We start from the raw sequence: 19,467 nt of genomic DNA, 5'->3' as shown, positions 1-19,467 counted from the left end.
CTTGTCCCCACAGACTGGGGGTGGTGCAATGGAGAGTGTGTGCTCCTCCGGGCCCCCGGCAGCTCTGGGCTCCCAGGGGAGGCCAGGTGCCACCGGTGGGGTGGAGGGAGTCCAGCAGCGTGCCTCGCTGAACTGCTCACCTCTTCCCCTGCCTCAAGGCATTTTTATGAGGACCACGTTTTGGTGGTCAAATCTGTGTGTGAATCATTTTTGGTCCTTTAGCTAGGCTTACTGGGAAACACTGGGTGTGTTCTCTGCTGTAGTATAGTGCTGTGGCTAGAAACGTGGGTGGGTAACAGTAAAATACAGTGTTTAAAATCCAGATTGCAAACATTGCCAGGGTAAGGAAATACAAGGAGCTCGCACTTCCTTGCCCTTCTGATCTGGGCACGGCCCAGGGACCTGTTGCCTAGTTGTATTAAAGAGGTTAGATATTACTCTTGCCTTTCGTATAAATTTGACATTAGTATACTGCATCTGACTTTGGGAGCAGAAAGATTGTGAGAAATCTGCCGTCTTCCTCCATTGCATTCAAGTGTGTTTACACTGCATCCCCTAGAAGTTGGGGGGGTTTTGCTGCATTTGCAATATTGCATTTATGCTTCTAACAGATTACAATTTCTATGTTAAATGTTACCAAATGAGGTGGATAATATATGTGTGTCCTTGTTAATGTGAATAAAATACTACCTTGTTCTTAAATGGCATTTTTGTCCATAGATGTTAAAGTATATAAAAAAGAAATTGGAATAATTGTTTCTGTTTTCTATTTTACTCTGGAGGATCCGATCCTTCCCTAGAAGAATCTGTGCCTACTCAAGTGAGTCCTTTAGAAATGGTGCCATAAAACATGTGTTTCTACTGAAAGAGCCTACTGAGGTTTGCAATCTTGGTGCAGGATCCTGGCCGAGTCGATGTGGTTAGCCAAAGAACTGCCTGGAAAAGGTGCAGGGTTCACCGTGTTTATCCTGACATAAAAACAAGTAATGCCTTGTCTTATTGCTAATTTGCATACATGTCTCAATTTTGAACACATCCTTTTTTTTCCAGGGAAGCCTAGGCAATGCAGACAGAAGCTCAGTGAGCTCTTGCTGCCGAGTCAGTCTTATCTATACCCTTATCTTCTAAACCCCTGTCTATCTCCTTACGTCTCAGAATAGCCATACATGCATACATTTGTACTACTGAGAACTTCATCTGGTCCCTCTGTACATGCCTGTTGCTCTCTTGGCGAGGTCAAATCCACTCCAGATCCTTGATGACATCCCTGAAGGGTATTGGTATGGTAAGTGTGCTTAGCACGTACCTGACAAACAAGGGATGGATCTTCTCAACGCAGTGGCGGTCACTGTGTGCAAGGCCACCTTTGTGAAAAGGAGCTGCCTTTGCATGTTGCTGCACATGTGGGTAGTTGGGTAGTGGGTAGTTCATTAGAGTCAGCTAATACCTCATTACTGCGTTTGCTAAGAATGAGGGCAGGAGCTTCAGAGCCTTCCTGGGCTTGGAGGGGTTCAGGCATACATACCTCAGGAGAGTGCTGTGTCCAGTGCAATATAAAGAAACATAAGGATCTAATTCTCCACCTGTAACTATGCTAGTTTGCCAAGGAGATAGAAAGGGAATAGTTTTTGTGTCTGGTAATTATGGCCCTTTCCTGGGAGGGGAAAGGTCTGGGTTGTAGTCTATGGTCTGAGAGCTGGTTCAAATGTCTGAACAGCCCTTGGAGCAGGCAACGGACCCCTGTCTCTTTTCTCTCAGCAAAGGGCCTTCACTGATAGACTACACTGTCACACCCCCTGCCTGTGACATAGATCTTGAATTCTGTCTTACAGAACTGCTCAACTTGCCCGGAAAAGGTGCCAAGGGCTGCTTTTGTTTCCCTATAGCCTACATGCTGGTGCAGAGGGCTATGGGAAAAATGCAAGGCTCACAGTCGCTGCAATCAGAAGAGCAGGGAGCTTGGGTCTCCCCTCTCATTACAGAATAAATTCTGAATTGCAAGATGGGGGTTTTCCATTCAGGCAGGCCCATTTACCAATACGTAGAATTTTTTGCAAAACTGCACAGAGGCAATAAAGCTTATGTGAGGCTTCAGGGCATACCATGAAACCTCCTGAAGCACGCTGCTTGGGAAACGCAGCCCTGGGCTGCTACAAAGCAGATGAGGCCAGTTCACTGCTGGCCATGTTTTAAAATAGAAGTGCAAGTTCTGCTCCAGTTTTTTGAAGGCTCAGTGTAGACTGTGAATCCTTTTGTAGTGCAGGCTAAGTAACTTAAATAACACAAGGAAAGGGATTTTAGACATATGTTTTTCTTTAGCATTGCCAGTTAATTAGATCGGACAGATCCCTCTTCCAGCGTATTGGCCAGTCTGGACCTCAATCCGAGGCAGCCTTTCCTTCCCACTGGGTGGGGAGTTTGTGTATCTAAGTTGGGGCTATAGAGTCCCTTCTGTGAGGCAATGCCTAAAAATCAGGTGAGAAAAATGAAGTTTTGCAATACCCGTTTCTTGCAGGAACAGAAATTTGATAATCCTTCCTTCAAATTAGCAAAACATAATGCATAAATATTGTAGCTTGACAAATTCAGGTTCAAGACAGATGTTTTCTAATAGTGAAGATAAGTAACCACTGAAATGACAGAGAGACGGCAGAGACACCGTGTGTTGAACTGACCACAACCCCCATTCCCCGTCCCCCTGTGCTGCTGAGGGGGAGGAGGGAGAGAAATCAGGAGTGAGGTTGAGCCTGGGAAGAAGGGAGGGGTGAGGGGAAGGTGTTTTAAGATTTGGTTTTATTTCTCATTACTCAACTTTGATTGGATTGGCAATAAATTAAATTAATTTTCCTGAGTCAAGTCTGTTTTGCCTGTGACAATAATTGGTGAGTGATCTCTCCCTGTCCTTATCTCGACCCATGAGCCTCTCATATTTTCTCTCCCCTGTCCAGCTGAGGATGGACGGTGACAGAGCGGTTTTGGTGGGCAGCTGGCCTCCAGCAGGGTCAACCCAGCACAATCATGCAAAATTTTAACTAAAATACTCCCTTAGCTGGTTGCTGAAAGTTATCGTAGCAGGGCATCCTTTCAGTTAAACAACAGCATGAACGAAGGATTACCACTCTCCAAACTAAGGCTGTGCATTGCAGCCTGGGTCAAAAGTCTCCCTACAGGGTTCATCTCAGTGTTCTTTTTTTTTTTTTTTTTTTTTCCTTCACATAAATTCCTATGTGTGTTATTTTGGAATGAAAATTTAGAGAGCTGCTGGTAGAACTGATGAGTGACTGTTCCATTCATCCAGGATTTTACATTTTAAAGATTGTCATTTGCATAATAATTTACCTGTAAGTAATCTATACTTCCGAGAGCACTGCTCACTTAGACATCCTGCTAGGAGAGCATCTTTTCTGACCCTGCTATTAAACAGCCTGAACTATAATTCATGGAAGCATCAATGTCCAAGAAAGGTGATTATCATAATTCATACACACCTGCTTGAGGAGACTAGGCATTTTTAGAGATATTTTAAAGTTTTAGGCTACAGATACACACAGAACAGGGTTAATAACCCAGTCAGTAACCTAGTCTTAGGGGATGGACTCCAAAAGGTGTATAAAATCAAAAGATACTCAAGTTTTGACAATACATTTCCTTAGGTACCTAAAGGTACATCTTCTGCCTCAGTCTAATCCAGCCTGAGCAGTTCAGTTCCCTGTCTCATCTCTAAACTTGATCTGATCCTGAAAATGAGCAATCCCTTTGCTATATGTTCTCATAGACCTGCCCTTTAACGTGTGCTCGGGCAAAGGCGAACACCAGCAGGATCAAGCGGCACACAATCAAAAGATTTAAGACTGCTTTGTTCAGAAAGCTTGGCCAAGGAAAGCAGTAATGTCTTTTTAATATAACAGCTCAATGGCTAGAGCACATATCAGCATCAGATCAGATCCTACGTTCTTCTCTCCATGTGGAAAATCATGGAGCGGGCTCAAGGCCTCACCTTTGCCTATCCAAAAACCACCCAGCGAAGGGCAAGCTGAATGGCAAAGGTGGGTGGAGAGGGCACTCTTCACCTCTTGCGTATGAGCTGTTTCATTAGGCAAGGGAGAAATCATGATTTATGAAGGGAGGGAATGATTTATGAAGGGAAAGGTTTATGAAGGGAAGAAAAAAAAGAGCAAGTGAGTGCATGATTGCACCATCTCCTGGCTAGCACCCTGATGCTGGAGTTGAGAGGAAAAGCCAGCAAGAACCCCTGGATATGAAAGAAGTTTTGTATCATATCTAGGGATTGTTTAATGTCAGACTAATTCCCCAACAGATTTAGCTGATCATTAACTAAAGGCAGCTGTGTTTGTGTAATCGGTTTGTGACACTGACATCTGACACAGATTCAACAACCACCATTGTCTTATCAAGCCTTTAACTTTTGACTCAGCACAACCAGGAGGCAACCCCATGTGTGACGGGGAAATCTGAGCCACTCGGCAACAGTCCCAGGCTGAGGCACAAAAGTGCCCAGAAGACTTGCCTGCGCACCGGTTGGATCAGGATTTGAATCCATGCTTTGTATTTTACAATGCTAAGAGGAAGGAAGGAGACGCAGCTAAAGAGATTACACGGGGACATGTGGGACTGGGCATGTGTGTTCCTCTGGAAAAGGCTCCAACAGCTGCATAAAGAAGCCACATGCCAGTTTTGGACATGGGCAGTGGAGTGCCTGAGCTCCTACGTGTGGTCAGAGCCAACCGTAACAGCAAACTGTGCAGAGTCACCGTTACAAGAGACATTTTCCGCCTGGCACATCCCTACTTATGCCCTCTCCTCACCTCTACTGGCTCACCAGAACTTCGACTTTGCTGTTTGGTCTGACAGTTTGCCCAAACAGCTTATGATTAATCATCTAATGCAATATTTTTGTGAGTGACAACCAGCACCCCAAACTGCAATTGTTGGTAAAATTTGTCCCAAAATGCAGTGAGTTTCTGGTCAGGGTCAATGTGCCTGTTTGTATAGGGCCCGGAACATCTGGACAATAATTTCAGCTGGACTCACGGACAATATTGCAATATAAATAAAAAACAAAAGCCATGCAAGATTAAAACAATGCTTAAAAATTAGAGGAAGGCCACCCTGAAAACTCTGATGAGAATGTCCTCTCAAACTCTATTCTTTTAGTTCCTGCACAGCAATGTTTTGTTTTCAAGTGTGTGACCTTTCTCTAATTAGATTATTTAAGTCTCCTAGTATACACAGAAATTATTCACGCTTCCTCCCAGGCATGATTACATTTGATGGTCTTATCTATTGTTGAGTAAATACCGCTGCTTTTTTTTTTTTTTCCCCCTGATGTTCTTCTGGAAACCACAGACACTACACCAGACATCAAAGCTGCTCCTTCAGAAGCAGTGCTGTGGGCAGCAGCCTTGCTTTTCTGAACACGGAGCACACTAAATCTCCCAACAGGAGAGCCATTTCAGGTGCAACAGCCATTTCAATAAAACAATAAGGAAGCCTTAAATGCTAAAACTAATGCAATGGAAGTAAAACCAGCCAGATACGGCACTACTTTTCATCACAGCCCCATTGGAGGGAAATAGTCTTGTAGCATGACCTATTTGAAGGGTTTTACTCAGCCGCATTGTCCCATGGCCTTGAAAGTTGTTCACATAAAATAAGGTGAAGATTTGATCCACTGTTACAGAATAGCTAAAAGGAAATTTGGCTCAATCTCTTCCTCCTAGATACTGAAGCCCAAAACCACCATACAGCCAGAGGGGGTGTCGGAGACAAGATGCACTTGTGATTCAAATTGCAAGCTAATATCTGATCAAGTGGGAAAAATGATTATTTGGATTTTCTATTTCATCTATATGAAACTGAGGATGGAAAACAAGGCTGCGTGAAATCACTAGGAGAGCTGAAGAAACCAGATTTTTACTCACTGTCACCACAACAGCAAAGCAGATTTTGATGTATTACATGGTGTGTGACACTACTTAGTGTAGTGTCAGCCCTGCGGATCATTTTCTTGCCAATCACATTCAGTTTATCATTTATCATTTCATCTACAAGTTCTGCTCTAAACTCAGCTCCTACATCTTTTCTAAGAGTTACTTTTTATATCAAAGCAATGACTCTCACCTTCAGAATGTTGAACAATGGTGGGAGGTTTTTTGTTGGTCTGCTTAAGAAACATATTTTCTCAGCTCTAATATCTTCTCTTAAATTTTAAGAGTATTTTTTGCATCAGAAGATAATAACCTTCAAGAATTTTAAAAAAGGGTGTAAGTCTGAAAACAACATCGTCACAGAAATTATTCCTCTGTTTCATCATTTATAGCTTGGAGGACATAATAACAAAACCCATAAATGCAAGACTTTTTTTTACAGCTTGCTACTCGTGATCTTTGATTAGCAATTGCTGCTGTATTTTCAATTAACATTGTATAAAACATTTTATAATATCACTTTCCATGCAAGCAGGAAGAGTGAAACCTTTAAAAAGCTGGATATATATGGTGAATTAATATTTATTGTCATGTATTGAAATAAGTTTCTTTCAGATACCCTCTTTGACCAACACTCTCATCTGCAGATGTTAAAAAGGTAATGCAGAAGCCAGATTCTTCTAGATTTAATTTACAAAGTGCCTGCTATGGCAGTTGGCAATAATTTTGATACAAGATCAAGTAACACAGCTTCAGTTATATTTTTTGTATGAAAAGAGACAAATCTTCAGCTGATGTCCTGAGTTAGGCTGTTTTATGAGTGAGGATGTAGCTCACCGTGGGACAGTCAGCTTCTTCCCCCACCCCGAGGTCCATGTCTTTGCAGTGTATTGCAGTGCAGGCTGTTGGCTGGTACTGAACAAGTATGGGTAGAAGCAGAAAAGAATGTAAGTTGTTCATTTTCACAAGGAAACCACTTAATGTTCATGGAATATTTTGCTGCAAGGATTTGATGTATTTCTCCCAAACATCCTAGATAGGATACTTTTTTTTTCCAGACTTTGGGTGGAGTAAGCTTCTCCAGTTACCTGGTGGTCTTGAACAGCACGCAGATCCGTTCAACATAGTTAATTTAAATTTGTGGTAATTTCCTTTCTGCATCACTTCTCCTAATAGCCATGTGCATCCTTGGCAAACATTTTAACAAGTGTACTTATAAGTAAAGTTTAGCTTTGGTTTTAGCGGTTATTTATAACCTCATGTTCAAGTAAAAGGGTAAATCTTGATGAGCAGACATTAATGATCCCTGATTAAGATCATACAGTTTCTAAATTGACTCAAATGCCTAAAGCATTTGTTATTATTTTTTTATTATTATTAATACTAAAAATAAATTCAGATCTTGTTTCTGATTCTCTGGTATGTATTACCGCTATCTCTGGATAGCTGTGTATTATTTTAAACCCTCATGCTCCCTGGTGTGGCATTTTCTTTTTTTTCCTTGGATTAACACAGGAATCCCTAACGTGGGATCTGAGCTGTTGCCAAGGCAGCGCTCTGCATTTCATGCTCTGCATGAGGAAGAGGAGTGCTGCATTCTATGGGAACAGTGAGGAAGCAGCAGGTCTCTGCTACTTCTATATGGTGCCTCAGATCCACTGGAACATCTTCCTTCCTCAGAGCAGCTCTAGGTCCAACACTGCCAAGAACTGGGCCTAGAAAATAGACTGCAAATCCCAAAGTAGCAGGATTTGATCTAAAATGAAGTAACATAATTGGCATACTTGGCCTCTGTCATTACTTTCCTTACTGTGGTATTTCTAACTTTCTAGGTTGCGTAACTACTTTGAAGAGCAAAAGGCAGAGACATCCGTGTTGGTCATCAAAGTATCTCAAACCTTGGAAACTGCTTATAGTTCATTCTGACTTGCTTGAGATACATACAGAAGGCAAGTGTCCATTAGAAAAGTTAGAATTTATATTTTAAAATTTACATAGATGACATGCTATTTTTACTGATACTTCTTTCTAGATGATTTCAAATTACCTTAGAAATTGATAGGCTGGTGCAGTCCTACATCTTATATAAAGACTAAGAGACAAAGCCAAAAGGTTACTAACGATTGCTATTTATTTTGTTAAGTCAATAAAAAGTGCATAGTACAAGCCCTTTATCCCAATCCAAGTACTCAGTAAAAGATTACTAGGAAACCGCAAATGGCACAGATGATTTTTTGTTTGGCGTAATTCAGACATTTTAAACCACCGATTTACATTAGGTACATCACATCATCACTCTTCCTTTTTCAATCATGAACATTACAAGGCTAAGTGATCTGCAGACAATACATGAATACATATGATTTCTCATTTCAGAGTATAATAATTGTGTTAAGCAGACTCTAAAAATACTATTGTTTTAACAAAGTTCTAAGCTAAGGTATAATTGTAAACTTCCCTCCCTACTTCCCAAGTTGCTACAACTTGCATCTCTTACTAACCAAGCTTAAAACCCTCATTACGGAATTAATCATATCCTGAAGCTTCACATACCACTAATCTCTTCCACACTTCTTTGCAAAATTTACCATAAACATCTGTAACCATGATACAATTATTTCATCGCAAACTACATCACTAAAGGCCAGATTTCTGCCACCCTTACTAAAGCTGCTACTAGTACATTATCTCAAAGTAGTCCCACAAACTTCAGTGCAACTACTTGATGAGTAAGGCACTATTTAACATGAATAAGAGTGGCAAAATACAGTCCTACAATTAGTTACTCTTATTTTAATTAAGAGTGGTGATCTGAAGGTTACATCTTGGAGAGATTATCTGAATTTAAAAGGCATACATTTTGACGTGGGATAGTGGCCTGGCTCTTTAGTAAAACATTTTACAATAAAATATTTCCAATGTTTTTTCTTTTACATAGAAAATTTAAAATAGCAATTTACATGAGGAAAGCATACACGTATAAAATCACTGGGACAATTACTTAGAAGAATTTCAAGCAAAGACAGTTCATTTAAATGTAAAACACAACATCACTCTGAACAAAAAGTTCATTTGCCAAGACTGTTAGAGCTGGGTGTGCATGGTGAGCTTTCTAAATACATACACCGACATTTAAGTAAAGCGAGACTGATCCTCCCAAGTGAGGAGCATCTGCCGTAAATCTCACCAGCTTCCAACAGGATGAGGAGTGGCGCTCTGTCTGAAACGAAGCCTGCTTCAGTTGGCTTTTTAATCGGCTGGAAGCCTGTTTTATGCATCCAATAGTGAAGAATCCTGGCCAAAAATTCTTGGAGAAAAGGTCATTGTAGGAGATTATATATATTTTCTTGTTGCTTCAACAAAATGACGCTGTATTACTTGTTCTATTCAAAACAGTGTCCCAAACATAAATGCACACAGAAGGCAAAAAGCAAGCACAGTCAGATCACTTGTCCCAGTGTCATCTTTACACAGTGTTTGTGGCCTGTACACCATTAGACATAATAGGACAAATTCTCTCAGCTCCTCTGCTGCAGCTCCATTGCTTTACATGGCACTGCACTGATGTCACTGAGAGCACCTGGCCCAATCTTAGTTTTTTTAATTTTTGTTTTTTATTTTTTAACACATGCTCCTATGCTCTGGAGCACACTATTCCACAGAAATTCAAAGGGCAGTTACATCAAATTACAGAAGCCTTTCTTCAGGTCTACGCTGTACCTTTACAAGGAGGCTTAGCTGGCCTGCCATTTACCCTGAGGAGGAAAACCCTGCGTCTGTCAACCATGGGATCTGATGTGAGATTTTTGTTAGAGCCCATTAATACAAACCTTTATGCATCTTAACAGTTAGTCCCTTCAGCTCTGTAACTAAAGTCCTCATGAAATAAAGGTTTGTAGAGTAAGGCTTTGAATTCCCATACGTCTGTTCTACTGACCTTTACGGAAAGAAGCTTCATGTTGGTAACATAAAAATGTTCTTTACATTATTCTCATCAATTTTTCAAATTGATCAAGAAAAATATACAGTGTTGCTTTTCTGTACATCTTTAAAAGGTTCTTAAATTAATGTACATAAAAAAGTCATTCCCACTTGCTACAATGGGAGATGTGCACAGGCACGTGCACAGCCACACATACACACACATAAACGCACCACACATACACAAAAATATTAGAGGGGAAAGACATGCCATATGTAGTCACCTGCAAGTTTGTTATTCTACAATTACAACCAGTAGATAAGGATGAAATGTTAAGAATTGCTGATAACATACAGGTGAAAAAACCTGAATATCCAGTATATGTTGTATACCAAAAGTTAGTAACCTCTTGGTATGACTTCATCCTGTCCAATATACATTACATCATGGCTAAAAACTTGTTAAGATACCAATTATTAAAAGACTATACCAGGACAGAAAATCCTACCAAGTTCTTCTCACTAAATTTCTCTTTTCATAAAGTCTATAAGTAAACAAATAAATTTTTGGAATACTTTTTTTTGACAACACATTGAATAAGATATATAATTTATTAATCAGCAAGATTAAATTAATTTCTTTTTTGGTGGTATAATCTTTTGTGTAAAGTTCCCAATATATATGTCAAAGCTTTGACAGTGGCAATTATCACATTCACTTCTTTACGCGCGCACACACACGCATATAGTATAATTGTAGTGGACAATCCATGTTTTTGCCAACAACCCTGAAAACTATGTTAGTGGTCCAATGACCAGACTAAAAGCTGCTCTGAACCCAGGGCAAATATAAAATAATTTCAATTTTTCACCACATAACTAAGCTAATAGTTGCAACCATAATATAACTCTCAAAAGCATACTGGAGAAAAAATATGGATTAATCTGAAGGAAGGTCAGTAACCTTCCATTATTATAGATGCACAGGGATTTTCTTTTTCTTTCAATGCATATTAGAAATCACTGCAAAGAAATTAAGATCATTGTAATAGAAAGAGACTGAGTGGAATGTCCACAGTAATGGTAACAACCAAAAAACCCCTGCAACGCCTTATCATTATTCAAATTGCAATCTACTAGGAATTGTAATAACATACAAAGCAAAAATTAACTTGAAATTGAAATCACTAAAAGCAGTTCATGAAGGGAACTGCTGAATGGTAATTCTGCTCCATATAAATGAGAAAAGAAAGCAGTATTGAACGGGGTTTAGGAGTAATCTGGTCACTTCGTTCATTTGGTCGTGCTAGGTTTTAGCTGCTGAACTTTCCCAATGCTGAACGCTCTAGTCCACTGGTGGGGCTGGTGGTTCTTGTCCCTAGGGGGATGGAAGGAGGAAAAAAAAAAAACCAAAACAAAAAAACAACCCACGTATAGGATTAGGAACAGTGCTTCACATAAGAGGATTTAGCAGTAGAAGAATTCAGAAGAGTTACATTGTGCTTTAAGATCTTTCAGTATCTCTTTCAATATTCAGAGTAAATGAGCATCAAAGAACAATACCATTTCCTGCATCGATAGGGATTTTTCCATGATCCCACATCCAGGACAAAGATCACCTTCCTAGTTTCATGGTGTAATTTTGTTTACTGACTTCTCTAAAAGCTGTGATTTTCCTCTTGTACATAAGAAGGCAGGAGGCAGCTCCAACCAGGGACAGCCGGTGTCCAGAGGACACTATCCCACATTCAGTCATCCCTGCCTGCTCCATCCCATGGCAAGCCTTGGCAAGCCACGAAGTTGGCCTTCGTGATTCTACTTTCACTTTGGTTTTACTCATTTTCACTGTTAATGGAGCTCCAAGAAAATACAGGGGGAAAAAAAGTAAGGAAAAAATGACTGTAAGATAGTGTGTATTAAAACCAAATACACTTAAGCTACTGTAGAGTCTCTGCAGGGCACTTTCAGACGCACTTACGTTATGTGGGCTGGTTGGCTTTCCGGCTGTGTTGGATCCTCTCAGATTACTAGGTCTCAGTAAGAACAAGACAAGTGCAATCACCACCCAGGCCATCATTATCATGGCAAAGCTGATGCCATTGTCACTGGAGGAATTTGGTCCTGGCACTACAGACAAGGAAAACTTAAGTTATAACACAGAGTGACAGAAGAGTTCTTTCCCCAAAATGAAAACAAAAATGCAACATGAGTCTCACCAAAAAACCCCCTGAAGTATTTTTCAATTGAGTTTTCTGATCAGTCCTTCCTTTTGGCTTTGAAACAAGTAATGCTTGGTTAGTGTTACACTGTTTCTTTTATCACATTTCTTATCCCTTTGAAAAGAGAATCTATTTCATAATTTTTCACTGGAATTCTCAGAATTATCATGAATATTTCTTAGTTCACATTAACTCCTAATGAACTGAAGGCGATAAACACACGCGTTGTGTTTAAGAAATCAAACTTGATGCAAAATATATTTATCTAGGAAAAAAACCCATCTGTATGTTAGTGTTCATTTTTTGCCTCTAACAAATAAAAGAATAAGACTAAAAAGATGAAAGCTCACACTCCGTTGTTAGGCCCCACACAGAGAACACGCTAATTCTAGTAAGAAGGGAGCAAACTAATGGTTATAATTTTGTTGGCTACTGTAAATTATATATTGAGAGTTCAAACAAGCGTCAGTGTCAATATGCCAGATCTCCATGACTGATCATCCAGGTCATGTGCTATTTCTGATAGCATCAAGGAAAACATAGCTGTCAGGAGGGGCCAAAAAATGCTGAGGAGATACAAGGAGAAGTGAAGCCCAGGAATGCAATATAAAAATTTTACACCTAATTTCCATACAGAACAGCTGAGACATCAAAGCATGGAAATAAAACTGAGAAAATCCCCTCAGACTGGAGATGGCTGGTCGGACTTTTTGGATCAAGAAACTCTTGCAAATACGTGCACCTTTGCAAAGAACAACTTTTCTCCGCTGAAATATAACTTCTAATAATTAAACTGCAACTAATGTTGTCAGCTGAAGTGTAAACCAACGTATATTTAATTACCTATGGTACTTACACGGCTTCATTTACAATAGTATCTAAAGACCTAACATCTTCATTAATGATCTAGATGATCAATTAATACAAAGCTATAATGAATAACCTTCAGAAAGAGAAGAGCTATTCTATTTTATTACACAAGTTCAAAACTTTAACTTCTGGAGAAATTCCACAGAGACACCCATATCCATCAGATTTTTTCAGTTAGCTCATTTGGATCATCTCATTATTCAGTCAAGTCTGGATTCAGTTCGAGTTGGAAGTTGTTCTTATTTAACATTTGCTAGATACCCAGCGAACTGTTGGAGTCAGTTATTTCCTTGAAGGTTAATGCTGATACCAAAGAACCATCCCCATCACTGTTGCACTGGATAGCGCTTTTAATGGAGGTTCTTCTGTGAAAGTGGTTTCTTCATAACACAGCTAAGACACAGCGGAGGGGCTCCGTGGGGAAGCTCACAGCTGCACCAGTCACAACGCTACCCTTCTGTGACTAAGGCTTGGGGCTGTTGGACTGATGTTCTTTACTGACATCACATGCACTCAAAAATACCAAAGAAGAAGAAAAGATGTATTATAGAAGTTCATGGTTCTCAAAGCACAAACACCACCATTAACTTGTATGAGCAAATGAAACTGCCATACAGCTCTTGCCTTTTACAAGTCCAAAACACAGACATTTCAAAACTCGAGAAGCTGCTAATGTAGAGGAATTTTATGATTAGAAGTATATACAATTACAAGTGACAATTCTTTTAGAGATCTGAGTGAATAAAGGGTGATGTATAGGGGAAGATATAGTGCGAAGAAAATAAATGAAAATGCTACAGCCTCCAATTCATTAAACTCTAACATATAATTGATTCAGAAGGCATATGGAATTGTGCACGTAAGAGTTTAGACCTGCAGTTGTGTTGAGGGAAAATATTATCAACATGATATATCAAATATTTTAATTTTTGGATGACTTCTATATATGCAATCCAGTGAAGTAGCGTATAATTCAGCATGAAAAGAACAACTGCTTTATTTTGGGGCTTCCAGACAACATTAGTAGCCACCCTGAGACTACCTTTAGCAGCACTTAAGACAGCCTTAGGTACCTGCTTTGGCAGTAGAACACTGAAAATTCAGATCACCTGTTAAGCTGGATTCCCCATACAATGCAGAGAAACAGTTATAGGCTGTCCTCTGGAATTTTTGCTGAACCATAGTATACTTAGGGTCCATGGTTAAAAAAGAGTTGGGGTAAGTCAATGCTGCTAGGTCAGCTCATGCTACAGGTCAAGGAAGGGAGCAGAAGGAACTATAGAGGAAAACCACAGGGGTTTGCGCAAGAGACAATTTCTATCCAGCCTGAGTTGTAATACGGTTTGGATGGAACCAAATGTGCTGAAACATGTTCTAAACTAAGTTAAGCGAGACAACAGCTTGATCCCGTACTACCTACTCAAAGCATGCCAGATACTAGAACAGCCACAACACTGTTTACGCTATTCAAGTACCATTAAACCCACATCTCTAACAAATGACCATGTGTTTTAATAAGGACGTGAGATACTTCAGAATCTGTTACTTTAATCTCCTGACATAAGGAGATGAGGATAAGCAAAATCTCACATAGCTGGGGTGAATCACACTTTTCAAAGCTTTGCATCACAAATCAAGAGAACAGAGAAGAAGCTGTTTTAGCTACTGGGAGCAACACTATGTAGAAGATGACAATCTTTTGCTATAAAGACCTCCATCACTGAGATCACAAAATATTCAGATAAAACCAGCTTATGGATAAAGAATAGTTGAGTGAAGCTGAAACCAAGCAGGATGGAATTTATGCTGATGGGCAGAAGAAAAAATCTTATTTTTAAAAGTTCACAGCCACAGTGCTTTTACCTATAATTGATATTTTTGCAGGTAATTTAGAAGTGGTTTTTTGATTCCTTGAAGAATAATGGCTATCCAATAAGAGCACAAGTGGATGATATTTTTTAATATTTCCAGATGGCTGGAAGATTGTCCTGTTCTGACCTCACAGCTGAATGTCCCTGCCACCATCCATTTTAATGCATGGATCTGCTTATTAATCTCCAGTGCCTGGGAGACACTGACTAGTTCAAAATGTAGCAGTACATATTCCCATGTCACTGAGTGACATAAAAACTTACAGTCTCTAACCTGCCTTTCCGCACAACACCAAATCCAGCCCAAGGTCTTTATTTTCAGAGTATCTGGTGCCCTGGGATCAGCATACCTATATATCCATGTACTTCTGAATGAAGCCTGTGAACAGTTCTGCCCCTCTGCTTACCTGGAATTTTTTTTACACCATGCCTGAATTACCTCTGTGCAGGAGAAGGCTTTATAAGGGGCTGGTCTGAGACTGGGATAAACTTCCATGGGAGCTAATGACTATGGTGAATCCTATCTGTTGCTCCACATAGGAGATACAGTTCTTTGGTTTGCTTTTTCCTACAGAAACACAGACTAAGCCACATAAACTAGTCTTCTCTTAGAGAGAAATGGGAAGGGAAAAAATAATCTTCTGTGACAGAAGATTTGCCACCTCATTTAATGTTCTACTAGAAGGCAGTCAAAGCTACTGAAATGATGAGTTTGGTAAAAATAATTTCTAAAGATTAAAGGTCAACCATCTCCTGGTTGTGCAACTGAAATCTCAAAAATACAATATTAAAATTAATAAATGCCCTTGTTAAATACTCCTTACATGAACTTAGTTCTCTTAAAGTGCTATTTTTCATTCAGAGTGAGGTTCTACTCTAAAGAAAAAGAGGAAATATTGCATTTCTTTTACTGCTAAAGTATATTCCCCATGGTGCTTTTGGTCTGCCCTCTCATGGCAGAAATATCTCCTTTTGGATCTTCAGCTTTTTACTGTTTAACATCTGCATGTGGGAAGACAAAAGCATGCTCTCTAATTTGTGCCTTCTTTTCAGTTTCTTTTTTTCAGCCTTGCCTGTTCTGTGAAAGAAAGGTAGGAAACCATATGAACAGAGGTATCTTACAGATGAATCATCAGAGGAGACAAAGAGCCTGGAGATCTTCAGCAGACACTCTCAAAGGCAGGGATAAGGAAACTGAAGAAAGCCCAAAAGGACTTGAGCGGAGGAAGGGAGAAGGGAATTACCAGAAAGGGGAGGGAAGAGTTGGCAGACATTTCATGCAGTTAGGTTAGGCTGCTGTGACTCCCCTAGATGAGTACAACTCAAGATGAATCACTGATACGCGTTCATTTTTAAATACATAAAAATTTGGAAGCAGAGTAGACAGTATTTGAGACAGTCATCTCTGACCATATTACAAGCTAGCAGAGCACCGAGAATAGTGTTGCAAATATGAATCCAGGTCACAACATCTGGGAATTGCTAGAACACAGAGAAAAAACTCAGGTGATGGCTCCTCATTTCCTTTGACATGAAGGCTGACTGCAAAGGACCATGAGCCATCAGAACAGCTCAGTAGACTTCAGAGAAATCTTCCCTGCTCCACTTGCATTAGTCAGAATTCAGAAAAAAATTATCACTCTTATTCCTCATTTCAAGGGAAACTGTAAGATCTTCTGAGTTTTGGCAGGAAACTCTCTGCAGGGTAGTCACTACAGTATAATGGTGCCAATGACCATAAATAAGAATTTAGGGCTAATTAAAAAAATACGAATGAGGGAGCCTTGGTGCTACTGCTTTGATCTGGCTCCAAAAATCTCAAAAAGATCTGAAATCAAGGGTTGAAAAAATAAAGTGTGCTCAGGAAGAATCAATGCAGGGTGTTTCTGAGAACTTCCAGCTGGTAGTGACAGCATAACATGACGCTGCCGTGACACTGGCTGAAACACAGCCATGACATTTCCCAAAACAAAACCACATACATCTCATCAGTTATTCCACAACCTTGCAACTTAAGAATCTGTGTATGACAACATTCCCAGCTGCGCTTCCAGAAGGAAGACCAAATTCTGGGAATGAGCAAATGGGTGGGAGTGAAACAAGCTTTTTCATATCAAGGTCCTGAAATGAGGAATCAAAGTCAGCAAGTAACAGGAAATGGAGCTGTGGGACCTAGGGAAGAGGAGACCCACCTCAAAAATAAGCTCATCAGAACAAGATGAAGCAATGGACAGAAGACTGGCCCAGACTTGTTTTAATCTGTCTCTGAAAACATCTCTAGAAGCTTCTCCAGGCTCAATCTGTTTGTTTTTGCCTTTGACTCCTGGGAGTCTTACAGAGCTCATGTTGACCCAGGCACAGAATCACAGAAGCATCACAAAATAATCTGACAAATAGGCAGTCAGTGTCGTTGCATCAGCAGAAAAATACCTTTGCTGGAACTAAATTTAAAGCAATATAATAACGTAGGAGAGGATTTACTCTATAATTTTTGCTTTGGTTTTTGAAACAAACCACTGGTTTGGAACAATTGCTGCCAAATTGCTTGCATCTGCACAGACAGTTATTGCAAGGATCTCTTTCAGGATGGAAAGCTATTTGCCACAAACCATTCACATCCCCACTGTACTATAGCTTGGTAGCATGAAAGCTATCCCACAAGCTTTGTGCCCACACATAACAGAACTTGCTCATTTATATAGTCTTTACCCTAAGAGCTTCATAAATATTGATGAGCCAAGACTCCCAAGGCTTGGGTGAGAATGACCTACCATCGCTTGGTTTTGACTGTGGACTAAAGCTCAGAAAGCTGCACTTCTAATACAGAAAATATTCTGTCTCCTGTCACCTGCCACTTTCCCTCCCCTACATGCCTATGAATTAAAAAAAACCCCAGACATAGAAGCCTAAGGTGTGGGAGATGAAAAAGTCTGCCCTATGACAGGTGTATTTGGGAGGGGAGGGGTGCTGGAAGTCACAGACACACAGCATAACTTGGAAAGCCCTTAAAGAAAGAGTAAAGCCAGCAGCACTGTTATGGCACATGTGCACTCCACTTTTTTTTCAGGGGTTATATGGGAAATCTCATAGCTTTTCCCATTCAGCCCACCATGGCAATGAATCTGGGCCTGTTTCACACTGGGAGGTCACAGTGCAAGTCCAAGCTAGATGCCCATCTCTAAACAGGTTTTACTGGGGAGCGAAGAGGGAGGAACATGAGACTGAATGAAGGCAGCATGCCCTCTCCCCAGGATCCTGGAAACCTTGACTGCCCTGCTCCTAAACCTGTAGAAGACACAGGCACCAGCAGCTCCTGCTTCCAGGAACACTGCTCAGGTGCTCTCTGCTCCCTCCGGGCATTACAGTAGTCTTGATGCAAATTGAGTGAGATCATATGCTCAATTGGTAAAGCAATATAAGAAAACCAGATCCACTTCATTTTTATTTATAACCATTTGGCGATGTTCCCTCTAGACCATGAAAAGTGTAAACAGAGCGCCTCAGGGCAAGCTTACATTACTGCATAACCTCTGCACAGCTATGCTTCCCTGCAGATGCTGGTAACGTTTGACTGTTTTAGTTATGTTCACCATTTGGGAGAGTTTTTTGGATATATTTCGCAGCAGATTTCAAGGAAGTGTACACATCAGTACTCTGCTTCATTAACTACACAGCCACCGAGTCAAACAGAAAGGCAGTCACAGTGTATATCAACTTATCAGTCAGAGCTGGTAGGGAATCACCTCCCCCTCACAGTGGAGTAGAGGGTTCACAGTACTGACAGTAATTACTCAGCTCCAGCCACGAACAAGTGTACATGTGGGGGTCTGTGCTGAATATCCAGCCTTCACTGGTTAGGCTGCTATGACTGTAAGGAGGACAAATAAAGCCCCCTCCAAATTTTCTCCTTAGAGAAAAATTGAAATTATCCATTTGGAGGCTAATGGTAAGATTCAGTAATACTTGGGGCCCAATGAATAGTCCTGCTGGTATATTGATACCTCCAGCCTGCTCACCATTGCCGCTTCCATACAATGCTTCCAACGTACCACTGTTAATCTGCATCACAGATACTCAGAAATTACCTCCCCCGCATAACAGTTTTAGTACTGTGGTATTTGATTTTGTGTAATATGTTCCTGTAACATTAAATCAACAGCTGCATTTTAAAAACCAGTAAGACTGTATTTTAATTACTACTGTTTATTTTACTTCCATGCACCTGATCTCGATAGTTACTCACGTTCCTGAAGGCATTCTGTGTCTGTGCAGTATGACTGGGATTGTCTCAGCTGAAACAGAGAAAAAGAAAGGCATGACACTTAGCAATGAGACTTGGTCACCTTTTACCAAAACTGTGACTTAGCACAATGTCAGAGCACAAGTTTGAGATAAGGAAGATTATAACTGATTCTTCACGCCATCACACTTGGCTTATGGTGTGTGGAGAATCCCAGGTATGGATGTAGTTTCTGAACACTATTTACAAAATACCTTTAAATCACCTGACTAAAGTGCTATTGCTTCCACACAGGTTGCAGCCACCGAATACCTTTTAAAATTCAAGTTAAAATACTATAGTGATATAGACATTGTTAGATACAGATATGCTTTCTATGCACATTTTGGGATTTATAG

General features: G+C 40.2%; 1 protein-coding gene across 4 annotated transcripts in view; it reads right to left on the bottom strand.

Annotated features, from left to right (window-relative positions):
- Positions 1 to 8,061: 8,061 nt before the first annotated feature.
- Positions 8,062 to 19,467, bottom strand: part of SMIM14 (small integral membrane protein 14) — a 50,046-nt gene continuing 38,640 nt past the window's right edge. For all 4 annotated transcript variants that reach the window (XM_075752288.1, XM_075752286.1, XM_075752287.1 and 1 more), the window contains exons 3-5: positions 19,073 to 19,121; positions 11,848 to 11,996; positions 8,062 to 11,247 (exon numbers count right to left, since the gene is read on the bottom strand). In XM_075752288.1, the coding sequence (XP_075608403.1) occupies positions 11,215 to 11,247; positions 11,848 to 11,996; positions 19,073 to 19,121 (231 nt within the window). In that variant the 3' untranslated portion in view covers positions 8,062 to 11,214. The remainder of the gene's footprint in view (positions 11,248 to 11,847; positions 11,997 to 19,072; positions 19,122 to 19,467) is intronic.

Source organism: Balearica regulorum, chromosome 4, assembly GCF_011004875.1.
Source record: "Balearica regulorum gibbericeps isolate bBalReg1 chromosome 4, bBalReg1.pri, whole genome shotgun sequence".
NCBI lineage: Eukaryota > Metazoa > Chordata > Aves > Gruiformes > Gruidae > Balearica > Balearica regulorum.
Note: the sequence above shows the minus strand (reverse complement) of the source record. Positions and strands in the feature narration are given on the sequence as shown.